The sequence below is a fragment of the Balaenoptera ricei genome, chromosome 5 (assembly GCF_028023285.1).
Source record: "Balaenoptera ricei isolate mBalRic1 chromosome 5, mBalRic1.hap2, whole genome shotgun sequence".
Taxonomy (NCBI): domain Eukaryota; kingdom Metazoa; phylum Chordata; class Mammalia; order Artiodactyla; family Balaenopteridae; genus Balaenoptera; species Balaenoptera ricei.
Genome location: NC_082643.1, coordinates 112305874 through 112321722, shown reverse-complemented (window position 1 = coordinate 112321722; position 15849 = coordinate 112305874). Strand labels below are relative to the sequence as shown.

The following is a 15849-nucleotide window of genomic DNA, read 5'->3' as shown; positions in this document are numbered from 1 at the left end:
TTGCTCTGTTTAATCATCAGCTGAGAATGAGGGAGATTGAGCTTCTAATTTACATAGGAAGCTCAGGAACCACAGAGGAACCCTGAGATTCAGGATCTCCCAGACTCATCTGACAGTTGTTTTTTCCATCCTTTCTGGGTATCTCGTTAGACTCAAAGGGGACATCCTACCCTCATCCCTGGATTGTATTCAGTTGCCCTGCACAAAATCAATATTGCGCTATGAGATACTACAAGTGAAGTCAAGAATCAAAGTGACCTTCAAACCAGGCTTTCTTAAATAGTCTGGGAAAAATTATTTGGGGGCAGTATAGTAGGCGACATGAAGAAATAGATTATTGTAAATTAAACTCCAGGTTTAAAGATGGATGTTACCTCTGAATACATTTGAATTATATTGAGGACACTAAGAGTATTATAGGATAGTTTACACCATTAGCTGTAAAATCACGGGGCCTACTATGGGCATTTAGAGAGCAAGTTGATACTTTCTTTCGACAAAAGGAATGTTTAGGATTCCAAGTCTTTCACCATGGAGTTCATTTTATTTGACCTCTTAAAAATAAGTTTAAAAAAAAAAGCAAAGTTAAACAAATAAAAAGTTTTAGCAATCTTTTAAAATATTTAGATGTAAGGAATGATTCTAGAAAGAAGGGACCTCTTGGTTATGATTGGCAGGAGAAGTAATTTGGCTGTCTTTGATTTGTATTGCGTTAGAAAAGAAAGCCAGAGTGAGCTTCCCTGATTCCTGCTGTTTTATAAGCCCTTAACTCCATTGAGCTACATCAGCCTAACTTTCAAGAGTCCTTTTTTAATGTTTGGTTTTTCTAAATTTTCTTTTAGAGCTAGACCTCACTAATTGTTTCCTTATGGCAGCTGCTTATGATTTAAGACTGATCATGGGTACGTATAGTCCCTCGTTCAAGGCTCAAGCTGACATCACAAAAGAACTTATAGTTACCATCTTACTACAGAAAATGACCAGAAAATAAGAGCTGTAAAAATTAGCTTCTCAATAAGTGGGGCTGGTTTTGATATTTTAAATTTCTGTTTGTACCAACCCCCTTTTCTGCTTGGTTTCTTTTAATCTTCAATGCAAAACGAAAGGTGTAAAGTCTGAAGCTATAAATCTGTTTATAGCTGTAATTCCCTTCCCTGGCTTAGCAGAGTTTGACACTATAATAAACACGGTTCTTCTGCAGCAACATTGAATCTGGTTCTTGTATATTTCTTTTATATGTTGCTGCTTTGAACACGGAGAGTTTTATTGCATTCTTGTCTTTCTGGGTGTTTTGATTCAGCGAGAATTGATTATCTACTGTATGCTAGGGGCGACTAGGTAGTTCCAGGGCCTAAAGTTTAGTCTTGTTTAGTCATTAAAGTAGTATGCTTAAAACAACAATTAAGTGTTTTTGTTTTGCTTTGTTTAGTTTGGTGATATTTCCTGTACATTGAAGTAAACTATATTAAACCCACATATTCTTGAAATGTTTTCAACCTTCCACATAATACATTTCTCACCGCATTGCCTTGTGATTTTAGGAAATCAATATGCTTACTTTCTTCATCCTCAGGTCAAGTATCTGAAAAAGAAATTTAATTTTATGTTTAGCATGGTTAAAATATTTAAAATAATGAGCGTGTGCTTCAAAATCATTACCATTAGTAGATCAGGCATTCTACAAGTTGCTTTGTGGACAGTGTTTCATTTAAGCAAAGAGTAAGCATTGTTTTCCCCATTTTTCAGATGAAGAAACTGAGGCTCAAAGAGATTAATTAATCGGCTAAAGATCACACAGGTGATCACAACCAGGATTTCAGTCTGGATCTGTTTGATTCTAAACCTTGAGCTCTTAATCACCAAGATAATTTATGTATTTTATTTTAAAATAATTCCCCCAAATTATACTTTCCTTTTTATTTTTTACTCTTTTCTGTAGCATTTGAAAAGAAATTATACGGAAGCACACACACACACACACACGCACACAAACACACACACACTGATCTATACTTATGTATAGGAACTCCTACATTTTCATGTTAGGTTTTCCATAAAAAGCTTTAAATTTACACATTACTAGCTGAAGTTACTTGCAAAGTTGGAAGTCTGTGAAACAAACAAACAAAAAAATTGGTGATTTGAGAAAGAAATGTCCCTAGAAATATATTATGCCAGTAAAGCAGAAAACGATATATATGAGTTCAAGGTTGAGATATACACTTGGAAGAACACATGTTCACATTTTGGTTAGAGGTGAACCTATGCTAACTGCACTTTATTCAGAAGCAAGGTAGATTTATCCACATGTAAATAGCTAGGGGCCCTATTTTTCCACTAAATAGTAGATTTTTCCATTGCTAATACTATTTGCAGTATGATTTTGTGCAGTTTCAGATACATGCTAAGAACCAAGGTACCAAATTCAGTTTCTTTGTACTTATATGATTTGAGTATCTATCTCATTGGCACAATGGGCCAAGTTAATGATACAGTCAGGGACGTATCTTGCCATCAGTAGAACTGAGGCTTCTATCCTACTGTTCAAGGGAACATTGGATACTTTGTGTTCCCTTCCTCCCTGGGACACTTTGAATATTGATAAAATAATGTTTGCAAGGGTGCCTGAGCACACAGACATCAAACATGCAGTGGCTACTGAGGTTGTGCTGTGCTTCTAGAGAATGGCCGTGCAGCAGACTCTGTCTTCTTTATCCCTAAAAAATTAAGGAAATTATGGCTTTTAAAATATAGTAATTCCATGTTAAGTTTACAGTTTAAAAAGTAGAGGAAGGGAATGTACTTTATTCATAAGTTAACATTAGAAGAAGGATGGCTTCTGCATGGTGGCAGCACAGTATGGCCGCCACATTGTATTATCACCCATGCTCCTTTTACCCAACAGTGATGATAGAGAATTCTCTCTCTCTCTCTCTCAGCTATTTCTGATCAGGTCAGCCAAATCTGCTAATACTCTGCTTGGATTTGAAAAACATCCCTAAAACTAGATTTCACACTTGATATGGTTCACTTGGCTCTGGAGCTGCTGTGTTTATCAGGATTGAATCAGCTTAGGCCAACACTTTTCTTCAAATGCACTAAACTGTGAACTTCAAGTGAACAGAACTTCTTCAACCATGTCAATGGGCCCCGTGTCCAATCAGTTAACTTTGCTGTTGGTTCTGCCTCAGAAATGTCTCGTAAATCTAGAACTTTTCCTGTGTCCTGATTGTCGTGATCTTAATTCAGATCTTTGCCATCTCTCCCTTGGACCAAGGCAACAACTTCCTAAGAAGAATAGCATTCCATGCTCTCTGAGTTCCATAAGGCACACTTGATCTCAGCACCCCCTTGTTAAATCGATGACAGAATCCAGCCCAGGGACCTGGGTATTGTTAGCCGGTCTTCCCAAATCTCTTTCCTGCTATTCCCCATCTCCACTCTCCACACCACATATGTTCTTTCCACTCTGAACTCCTCATCTGATGGCAGGATGTCCTCTCACACGTCTGCACATTCATACCTTCTGCCTGAACAGCCTCACTCCTCCCCAGTCCCCCTTATCTCAGCCAACTTTCAAGAGCCAGTTCCAATGTCATCTTTTTAATTCCTGCTCTCCTACCTTCATTCCTCTCTGTACTCCTACAACACAGCATTTATTCCACTAGTTATAATTATATTTACATGTCCATCCTCCAGACTCAGAGCACATTGCCTGGCTGATAGTTGGCCATAAATGCTTAGAATATGAAACTTGCATTTCCTCATAATTCTACAGGAATGCAAAGATTCGTCAGAACAAGAATTGTTATATTTCAAAAATACAAATGATCTACACTTTTCTGGGATAGAAATCATAACTTCATTCATATTTCAGCCGCTCTGGCTGTCAGGAATTTCCAGGGTTTGCTCCCTTTCCATTTTTCTACCTTTAGCGGAATTTAATTTTGTTTTCATGATTGCCGTCTTGTAAAAATCATTCCCTTTTTAGCTGTTGCCAGTTCAAGGTAGACAAAATTTACAGTTCTGGTGAGTAAAAGTCCTTTATTGGGCCATCCAACCCCTATGAGTATATCTGTCTTTTCCAGCTATATTTCAATTACTTTTATGTAGATTGAAATCCAATATTTTCCTGAATCTCATTTATTGTTCCTCTTATTCCTGTGCTTTTAATTTGGTTTTTATCATTTAATTGAAATAGATAATAGTGCATGGAAAAAGAGCTAAAACCTTAGTTGTTTGGATAGAAATAGAATTCAGGAGACTAAAATTATTATAGGCCCACATTAAAGGCTTGATACAAATAGGTTGCTACTAAGTTCTGTATTTGAAGTCATTTGAATAGGAGCTAATTTGAAGTTTGCCACTGAAATTTATAAATACTTTGGTAGTAAATTAATAACACTTTAACAGCACTCTAAAAGAAACTCTCCAACTACTAGCAACACTAATAATAAAGACGTTGTTAGCACCTTTGAAATTTATGTAATTAGAGCTAATTATGTAAAAATAATTAGAAAGATCATTTCAAATATTCTTATTTATTTATTAAAGTGGACATTATAAAAGATCTGACTCCAACATACTAGACCAGACCAGAAGGACAGAACTCCTAAAAGAAACCTCATATAAGGCTGTGACTCACTATTCACTTAATTGTGACCAGTAATTTTACCATATTTCCTTCCCATTGACCTCAACCTTGTTTTAGCAACAGGCTTTTACCTTCAAATAGTTAACAACCAGCCACTGATACTGATACCTGGACAACATATATGTCCACTGAATATTAGATTGTTAACTTGGTGTAGTTGGAAGCAGCAAAATGCCAGGGTAAAATACTCTCATTCAAATAATTCATTAATTTGTATTGCTGCCTATCCTGTAGTTAATACCAGAGAGTTTTGTTTTGCTTTACTCTAAAGACAAAAAAAAAAAAAAAAATAACTTAAATCATGCCCCAGCTTTAATTTTAAAAGTTAATAATCAAAGAAACCTTTCTTTCGATTGTAATGTTTTGACTTTAAAAAGAATCATGGCTCCCAAATTTTGAAATACTATCTGTGCTTAGTAAGGTAGCTCACGTTTTTCGACATGTTTAACCCATGTTTGCAGTGAAAGGGTCCAGCTTAGAAATAAGAGTAGATTTTACTCAGAGCAGAAGAAAACACCTGCCATTAAACCCGAGAGCACAAGTGGGGCCTGGATTGTCCGAAGCAGCCGCCACAGCTGTGGATGGAGGTTGACCTCTGCTTCGGTTCTGCCTTGAGCTGGCAGGTGCCAAGACGCCATTCTGTCTACTCAAAAATACCCCCTTTTGAAGCAGCAGTATTTATTACTCAGTTGTAAATGCAAATTTTCATGTGTTCATGAATTAAGCATCCTTGCTTATGGCAAGCTGTCTAAAGAGCTCTAGAGGACACATGTGGCTTTAGCATTAGTAATTGGACTTTGGGGAAAAGACTCATCTCTGTTCCCCACTGTAAAATAATTTCATAAAAGCTTTGACCTCAAACATGCCATATCACCTAACAAAGTCCCTTTGGGGGACTGGTACAACGAGAGCCTCGGCCTCTGAAATCTCACAAGCAAAAGCAAACTAAACTTTAAAGAGGAGAAGCTTTTGATGGGCGTAGGGGAGAGGGGCTGGGGACAAGTCCACAGTAATTGTAAGTGACCTTACAGTAGCTGGATTTTCTAGGGGTCCAGTATAGGAGAAGTGTTTGACTTTGGCGACAGGCTATTTAGCTTTTCTAGAACAGCCTGTTTAGCTTTTCTAACTCAGCATGTCACACCATATCCTCTACCAGTGCTTAGAACATTGCCAAACTCTTTATAGGCATTCACCAAATGTATATAAAGATCTAATTAGAGTTAAACAACATGCTACTTAATTAAATCAAGACCAGAATCTCCACTGCATTTCTTAACTTGATGGTAGGTGTCCTCTCATTCTTTTCTTTGGGTTGACTCTGCCCCACCAAAAATAAAATCCTACTTGTAGAGCATTAGTGAGCATTCTGTGCGTGTCGAGAATGACCAATAAATTTCTTAAACTTAATTTTACGGAGGTACACAGACAGACTGTACTCATGACTCACTACTTGATTCGCTGAAAACATTAAGAAAAATAATTCTCTTAGCTCCCCTTTTTAATGGCAAAATTATTTGGGGGGTTAAGAAAGAAAAGGATTTGTTTAGTTGATTCCATTATCTTGGCCCCCTCTCCCTCTCCCAGATGCTCTACAATTCCTCTTTCCTGCATTTTGAACTTGAGATGTTGAGGCCACTGTCCATGACACTATGAAAAAGGCAACTGGGGAAATTCCCTGGCGGTCCAGTGGTTAGAACTCCGTGCTTCCACAGCAAGGGGCATGTTCAATCCCTGGTTGGGGAAATAAGATCCTGTAAGCTGTGTGGCTCTGCCAAAAAAAAAAAAAAAGAAAAGAAAGAAAGAAAAAAAAAAAAGAAAAAGGCAATTGGGAGGCATTCAAGAGGGCACCTGTTGAAAGCAGGCACCAGATACAGGGCCGTCAGTCTTCCTGAGAATCTAGTTCTAGAGCTGTGCCCTAACACTTAGCATTGCGATCCGCTGCATTTAAAGTCACACAGACTAGCTTAAAGTCCTGGCTAACTCACTTACAAGAGGCGTAACCTTGATAATCTTTGAGTTTTATTTCTGGCGTCTGTAAAAGAAATATCATAAAACTTTGCTCATTAGGTTGGGAGAAGATTAAATGCAGTAACAGGTGAAAGTTCTTTGTTGATGGTAAAATATACAAAATATGAGACATGATGTTCCTGTTATTGTTAATGTCATGATAACCTCACAGCTGTTAGAATTGCTGCAACTGAGAATGGGAATTTGGTACAGTTCCTCTGTAACTGGTGTTTAGCAGCAGATATTTTGGTAGGTGGAGCATTCTTACATTCCCACCTGAAGTGAGATAGCGGTCCCCACTGGGACCTCAGAAGGGGTACTTCGTTAGGACCTTGGCTTTACTCCTGTCTAGACTTGTCCTTGTCTCCCAACCCTGCTAAAAAAGAAGGTGAGAGATTGAAGGTAACTCTGAAATGCTCCACTTCTGCAGGTGGGCTGAGCCCTGAGACATGACTTCATCTTTAAGAGCTAGGAAAACAAAATACTGATGCCTCTAGAATTCATGTTTCCTGCTAGTATTTTTGTTCAAAAGTAAAGAAAATCTCAGTGTGGCTTAAGAATAGACAGCTGTCCAACAAAATAGAAATTTCCTAAAAGACCCACATATATATGGTTATCTGATTTATGACAAAGGTAACATTGTACTGTGATGGGGAAAAGAGGCATTTTCAATAAATGGTATTGGGTTAATTTGATATCCACACGGGGAAAAAAAGCATCTTGACTTTAACCTCACGTCATTCACAAAATCAGTTCTCCATGAATTCAGATCTAGATATGAAAGATAAAATAATAAAGCTTTTAGCTTTTAGAACAAAGATAGAAGAACCTCTTTATGACCTTGAAGGAGGCAAAGATTTCTTAAGTGGAACAATAAAAGAGATAATCATAAAGAGAAAAAGTGTTAAATTGAGTTTAAGAACTTCTATTCATCAAAAACATCTTTAAGAGAATGTAAACACAATATGCAGCGTGGGAGAATATGTTTGCAATAAATATATCCTTTTCTGACAAAAGATTCATATTCAGAGTGTGTAAAGAACTCCTATCTGTCTATCTATCTGTCAATACAATGTATAATATGTAAAGAACTCTAGCAAATAATAGGACAACTCAGTAGAAAATGATGTGAACAGATACTTTACGGGATAGGATGCAAAATGGCCAATACATTTATTAAAAGGAGTTCAACTTAATTACTGGAGAAGTACAAATTCAAACACTGTGTGAAACTACTACACCTCCCACCAGAATGTCGAAAATGAGAAAGATGGAAAATACCAAGTATTGGTGATGATATAGAGGAACTGAAAATTCTCATACATTGCTGATGGAAGTATAATTGTTAACCACATTGAAAAACTATTTGGCAATATCTACTAACTAATAATCCAAACGTATGTATTCTCTATAATGTAACAATTCCACTCCTAGATATACACCCAACAGAAATGTATTCAATTTTTCACCGACACACATATACTAGGATGTTTATTGCAGCACTATTTGTAATAACCAAGACCCAAAAACTCCTGGAAACAAATGGACATTAACAGTAGGATAAATAAATAAATAATTGTTTATTCACACAGTGGAATATTATAAATCAGTAAAAACAAACAATCTACAACTACACACAAGATTTTGCATGAATTTCACACATACTAAGCAAAAGAGGCTAAACACATAATGAATGATTCCATTTATATAAGTACATTTATATAAAGTACAAAAGCAGGTAAACTAATCTATTCTGCCAGAGGTCAGAATAGTGATTACTATTGGTGGCAAGCAGTAACAAGGAACATCACAACAGGGGCTTCTGGGTTCCTTTAGCTGGGCTCTACTTTCATTAGGTGTGTTTAGTTTGTGAAAATTTACTCAGCATATTATATACTTATGTATACTTTCCTGTTTATGTATATAATACCATTTTCACATTCTAACCATATTACAAGTATAGTTTAGAACCTAAAATTCCTTGAGAAACCTCACTGACAGGTACAACTCTGTGCCCTTTGCATGAATCTTGTGACTAACCCTAGCCTATCTATCTAAGCTACAATATATTTTGAAATTTATTTAAAATACGTTTTTTTTCTCTTTATTTCAGGGCCCTCCTGGTCCAAAAGGTGATAAGGTAAGAAAATGTGTAGCAGGAACAAATTAAATTAGTGGAAATCCATACTGGTGTGACTTATACTATGTTACATTTAGATCTTTTTAATGAGCATCTACAGACTTTGTTCTAAAACTATCTTCTCATTTTCCTACTCTACAGGGAGAACAGGGCGATCAGGGACCTCGGGTAAGTTATACTCTTCCAATCCTGGGCAGAAAATTATTAATAGTTTTCAGCTCCAAACTCATTGAATTAAAGTAGCCCTGGCTTCATAACTGCCTTTGTGTCATGTGGTTTAGTAATGGCTGACAAAAATACCATACCACTTATAACTGAAATAGCCTTAATTGTAACTAATGTTTGTATCTTGTTGCATTATCCTAACTTGATACCTGTAAATAGGACACTCTACAATAATGATTCCTACTGATTAAGGGCCAGAATCACTACTAAAAGTCAGCAACCACCACCCTTCCATTGACTATTGGGTCCTTCAGATTTGTATGCGTTGTTTTGTGATATAGAGGCCACGTGGATTCCTATTGACTTTGGCCTTTTTCTGCAGTTAAACTTTATGTGCTATGGCATAAATATGTTGTATTATAGATGAAAATATTAATGCATTTTATATTTTTATTCATCATAAGTTTGAATAATACTTATTTGAATTTCTTATTCTTTATAGATTTTTAAGCAGATAAAAGGTGGAATATAATTTAACATTCCAGGGAGGAGGGGCATTCTTTGATACTTTTATTCTTCTCAAATGTGGCTCTTTTAACCATTATAACACGATTGTTACCTTGGTAGTGCCAAGTCCTCTGCTTCACATCTGTGCCTTATTACCCAAACGTTCAGACATACTGTTCCAATGATGTAGTGGCTCTGTGCAGACATACCTCTCAATTTTCTCGTGTCACTATGCACAAAAGCGAGTATCTGGTTGAAGAGAGTCCTTTCTTACAGTGGAAAAGCACATTGAAAACTTTCAGGTTGAAAACAGACACTGTGTAGGTTTTTTGTAAAACGCAGTCTGTGAAGTTAATTATTGGATTCATTTACACCGCAGTAGAGGTCTTATTGCAAAAGATGTAGTCCATGCAAACTTGAAAAGTTTGTAGCCTTATCCCTCCTGTTTATTAAACTAGATGAAAATTATGCTATGATTTCCTTTCCTTTCTATTCTTCGGCCATTTCTTCATATGGAGATAATGACCATGTCTCAGCATAGTCACCGTGGCAGTTATTCTATCTGATGCCCAGTTCCAAGTTTATCTTAATGGTCAAGGAGATTAAACATCATGATATCTGTCATGGATGTGAATGGAATAAAATTCTCATAACCCTAAATGATTAGAATGTAGCCACTTGCTCCGTATGTGGTGATTATTTCACATGGCATGTCTCCATGTATTGAGTATTATTTCTTTCTACATGCAATATCAAAATCACTCAACTTGCCCTTTCCAGGTAAGAGGGAAACTGTTTCTATTCTGAGAAATCTTCTTTTGGCAAAGGAAGTGAAAGGGTGGTTCACAGCTTAGCTGTCATCAGTGTGCACACAGTCCTCAGTTTCAAAAAGGTGTGTTGGCTTTCATCGTTCCAAGAAGTGATGATTGATTATAAAGCTAGGCCAAATTTCCAGGAGGAAACCTGAAACCATGTGCAATTCACCTGGTTTCATGTTGCATTACAAACTAAGACTTGGACCAGGTTCCTTGCAAGTGTGGCCAAAGTTCATGAACTACTTTGACGAACCCAGACTGCCTTTCATACAGATTTCAGCCAGTTTTCACACTGACTGGGGCCAAGTTTCACACGATTCAGGGGCCACTTAGCATTTTAGCTGGAAAGTGGCAAAAATTGATCCCATTTTCATTTGGATTTAGCTTTGTATTGAAGGAATTTGGATTGAATTCATAATGTAGGATGAATCTTTATGGATAAAAATTTAAATGTCCTGGGAAGTATACATGAATGTGAGCATGAGAACTTACCAAATTGCCTGTCTTTTCTCAGATTCCTAATTTACAAACAAGGCAGGTCACATTCAGTGATCTTAGAATTTTAATATAAGTAGTGTCAGCTACCTATTAGGAAATTCACATATCAAGATGGCAAAATGAAGATTTTACATTTCCAGAAAAATCAAAAGTTAGTTAGAACTGGAAAAGTCTTCAATTTTAATGAACATTAACTTTACCCACATCCTCTTTGGGCACACTGTTCCAGCTGATGCTGACAGAGGCTCTCTTTTTTAAAATGTAGATCTTTGTATTTGAATACCATTTCCATTTTCATCCTATCATAGATTTTTTTTTTTTAACCCAATCAAGATTTGGCCATTGCATTCAATTGTTATATCTTTTACCCCACTCTTTTTTTTTTTTAATTTATTTATTCATGGCTGTGTTGGGTCTTCGTTTCTGTGCGAGGGCTTTCTCTAGTTGCGGCAAGCGGGGGCCACTCTTCATCGCGGTGCGCGGGCCTCTCACTATCGCGGCTTCTCTTGTTGCGGAGCACAGGCTCCAGACGTGCAGGCTCAGTAATTGTGGCTCACGGGCCCAGTTGCTCCGCGGCATGTGGGCTCTTCCCAGACCAGGGCTCGAACCCGTGTCCCCTGCATTGGCAGGCAGATTCTCAACCACTGCGCCACCAGGGAAGCCCTATCGTAGATTTTTGAAATCCACTTTTTACCATTTGTTCCAAGTAATTTATTTCCTTCCACAATTAACAATATGATCTTACATCATTTTAGTTCTTTGTTAACTGACTTTCCACTGGGATCTATGCTGTTTTCTTGAACATGAGGTCCTTCTTTTTTCGTTTCTTTTTTGTTTTGTTTTTGGCTCGCCAAGTGCCAGACAGGAATATATTAAGCCATATTATGTGAATCAAAGCAGGAAAAATTTGAAGATAAAATGCAAATTAAGCAGGTGAAACTATCTTGAAACACTTGGACATATATTTATCAATATATATTTAGTGTCTACCATGTTCAAGGTACCCTACTTAATACTACAGAGACTATAAATGGGTCCACTTGTCTCTCTCTTCTACTATCAGCAAATTCAACCTATTCTCATCTCATGTTCTTGATCACTGCAGTAGTCTTCCAATTAATCTTGCTTCCACTCTTACTGTGTACAATCCATTGCCTAAACAGCAACCAGAGACCATTTTATGCTGTAAATTAGATTATGTTACTCCCTGTTTTAAACCTTAGAATGAAATCCAAATCACCTTGCTTGGCCTCCAAGATCTGGCCCCTGCTTACCTCTATAACCTCATCTCGAACTAGTCTTCCCCTCCACCCACTATGCTCCAGCCCCTCTGTCATCCACGTGTTCTTTAAACACAACACACTCCCGACTTGATGACTTTCTATTTGCTCTTTTCTGGTCTTATGATTGGGTTCTTCTTATCATTGAGATTTTTCTCTCAAATACCTCTTTGGGGAGGTATTAGTAACTTCCCTAACTACCCAATCTAAATCTGAGATTATCCTATTTTGTTTGTTTATTTAGTTGCTTCTTATCTGTATAACATGCCTCTCCTTAAAACAAAAACTCCATGAGAGCAAGGACTTCCGTCTGTCTTGTTCATACCTCCATCACCAGAACAGTAAGGACTTAATGAATATTTGTTGAAAATATTATCTCATCATTACTGCCCTCAAGCAGCTGATAATCTCATGGGTGCCTGATAAGAAAACTATGTGGTATTATGGTGTATGCCTTAAATAGCCATGCTAAGAGATGCTAGGTAATTGAACATTCTTCCATTTTAAAAAATAACTGCAGAAAAGGTGACACTTGAGCTAGGACTTGATACATGGGTAATCTTTAAAAGCTTAGATGAAGAGCAAGACATTAAACGTTCCAGGAAGAAGAAATAGTTCATACAATATTATACAAGCAGGAAATGACAGGATTCATTTAAGGAACAGTAATATTCCATTTGCCAAGGGAATAGGTTAAATATAGAAAGATTGTATCATATAAGGCTAAAATTTTTTTATAGAAATTACATCATGGAGCATTTTGAATGTCTAGTGTGGTGGGCAATAAGGGACCACTGAAGAGTTTTGAGTATATCATTTGCTGTATATTACCACTAGACTATTTAGTGTAATTACCAATTTTTTTTTTTTTTTTTTTTCTCTTCCTGAATCCCAGAGAAGGAAGGAGCCTGGGATTCTGTTGGGTTTTTTTTTTTTTTGGTTTTTTTTTGGCTGCGCCCGTGCGGCATGTGGGATCTTAGTTCCCTGACCATGGATCGAACCTGTGTCCCCTGCATTGGGAGTGCAGAGTCTTAACCACTGGACTACCAAGGGAGTCCACCAGACGTTCTTTATGAAGATCTGTAAGGTAACAGTGTCCAGTATGGAAAGAAATTGGAAGAGACTGAAAGCATGGAGACCAAGTAGACCAGGAAACTATGTCAGTCATCTGGACAAGGTCATAAAAGTCTGGGCTATGAGAATAATGTCCAGTCCTCAGTGGGGAGATGAGCAGAGGGGATGGGCGGGCTCAGTCTGGAATATCAGGTATCATTGGAGGTACAGGGCCACACTGAGCAGAAAGTTCAGTATCAGAATGAGAAGCTCAGCAGTGGAGAGGGGCTAAGTTGGTGAGCCAAAGCAGAAATTCCAAAGGGGTCACCAGAATATTGGAGAAAGCTGTATGTTTGCAATGGGATTCAAAAGGAAAGTTGCATTATGTCATCAATAGGGTTTGCCACAAGCACCAAGCAAAAACCTGAGCAGACAAAGAGGGAAAACCAGGGTTGATACTAGTAGAGGAGAAATGGACAAAAGTGAAGTCTTGAAGCAGGAGGTGAGAGATGAATTTGATCTACATTGGGTTTACATCCAAAATCTGTGACCATGGCTAAAGTTGTGATCTTGTTAAATTTTTAAAAACAGAAGAAGAGAAGCAGTCAGGGAGTCAAATTAAAAGGTACTGAGGTGAAAATTTAATACAAGTCTTATAGCTAATTGGATGTAAGGGCTGAAGTTGAAAAAGAAGGTAAAGCTAGAGGTGAGGTTTCTGGCTTGACTCCTTGATAACGTTGGCCAGAAGAGAGTCAGTAGGATAAATGATAAGTTGAATCCTAGTTATGCTGAATTTGCGATCTTGACCAATTATTCCATTGGAATAATGTAGCAAGCAGTTGGAAATATAAGACTAGAATTCTGAGGTGGTGTTGCAGCTGGAGGTAACAGCTACGTAGCTGAACACCCCCAGAGCAAGAATTGAGACCCCAGGGAGCAAAGTGGAGGTTGAAAGAGTGAACATAGAGCCACTTTAGAAATATCCACACTGGGGCTTCCCTGGTGGTGCAGTGGTTGAGAATCCGGCTGCTGATGCAGGGGACACGGGTTCGAGCCCTGGTCCGGGAAGATCCCACGTGCCATAGAGCAACTAAGCCCGCGAGCCACAACTACTGAGCCCGCGATGCACAACTACTGAAGCCCACGTGCCGAGAGCCTGTGCTCCACAACAAGAGAAGCCAACGCAATGAGAAGCACGCCCACCGCAACAAAGAGTAGCCCCCGCTTGCGGCAACCAGAGAAAGCCTTTGCGCAGCAACGAAGACCCAGCGCAGCCAAAAATAAATAAATTAAATAAATTAGTTTAAAAAAAAATCTTAAAAAAAAAAAAAGGAAATATCCACCCAGAGGGAGTGGGCTGAAAAGGAGCATCGGAAAAAGAGAGTGAGCATTCAAAAGAAAAACCAGGACATGCTATGTTTGAACAGTAGGCAGAACTACTTTATTTATTTATTCATTTATTTTTGGCTGCATTGGGTCTTCATTGCTGCCTGCGGGCTTTCTCTAGTTGCAGTGAGCAGGGACTACTCTTCGTTGCTGTGATCGGGCTTCTGACTGCGGTGGCTTCTCTTGTTGCAGAGCACGGGCTCTAGGCGTGTGGGCTTCAGTAGTTGTGGCACGCAGGCTCAGTAGTTGTGGCGCACGGGCTTAGCTGCTCTGCAGCATGTGGGATCCTCCTGGACCAGGGCTTGAACCTGTGTCCCCTGCATCAGCAGGCGGATTCCCAACCACTGCACCACCAGGGAAGTCCCCTAGAACTACTTTAAAAAAAAAAAAAAAAGTGAGGGTGGCCCACAAAACATTCTTAATTAAAAGAAAGACACAGGGATGAGATCTATAAAAAAAACTTTTGGATTTGGTGTTCTGGAATCTTGGGATTGTAAGGGCGTGCATTTTGTTCAGTAGTGAGAGGGAAAGTCAGATTGCAAGAAGTTAAAAGTAAATGGTAGGAAAGTTGACTATCTTTGAATGCTGTTGATGGCATATGATTTAATGCAGAAGAAAAGGCTAACTTTTTTGGCATGAGCTTTCTGTCAGGATACGTTGAACCAATTTCAAGCCTACAATTTAGGTATAATACAATAACCATCAATATCATTTGGTTTTCTTCTACAAGACACTGAGGGTTAGATTTCCACAGGTGGATGCACCCTGACATTAGAATTGCACTTGCCTCCTTGATTCTTGGGGAGACGTCATTACAGATTTGCTCTTAATCTTCAATTCATTTTTGCAGTCAAACATTGCACCTCAGCAGTTAGGCCTTTCGGCTATATGGTTAGGAGGGTGCTTTTTCTGTGCTGTCAGCTACCATGCCCATGCTCAGTTTTCTTCATTTCATCCTCATAGGTTTGTATTACAGAGTTTTGAGGCTAAGCCTTTATTCTGTATTCAAGCAGAGATTGAAGACCCGCCGTAAGGGAGCTGTAGGGGGATTCCTAGACTGAACGAAAGTTGGACTGAGAAATGATACCTCATGAAATAATTACAATTGCTCATTACTTAGAGTCGTACAGCTTGCAGAACACCTTTCTAGGCAAGATACACACATCATCTGTAAGCCTTACTACAGTTCAGCAAAGTAGATTATCAGGAAAGAAGATATAGGAAAAGTGAACACAATAGAGTGAGATGATTATATCCACATGGGCTGGAGTCAGGCTGGATAAGGATCAATTCTAACTGCCACTGTCTCCATGGTTATGAGAAGGATTAAATAAAATAATGTAT

General features: G+C 38.2%; 1 protein-coding gene across 1 annotated transcript in view; it reads left to right on the top strand.

Moving 5' to 3' along the window:
- The window catches only part of COL25A1 (collagen type XXV alpha 1 chain), a 451181-nt gene that overhangs the window by 298478 nt on the left and 136854 nt on the right, over positions 1-15849 (top strand). The window contains exons 6-7 of the mRNA XM_059924214.1: positions 8775-8801; positions 8943-8969. Coding sequence (XP_059780197.1) covers positions 8775-8801; positions 8943-8969 — 54 coding nt within the window. The remainder of the gene's footprint in view (positions 1-8774; positions 8802-8942; positions 8970-15849) is intronic.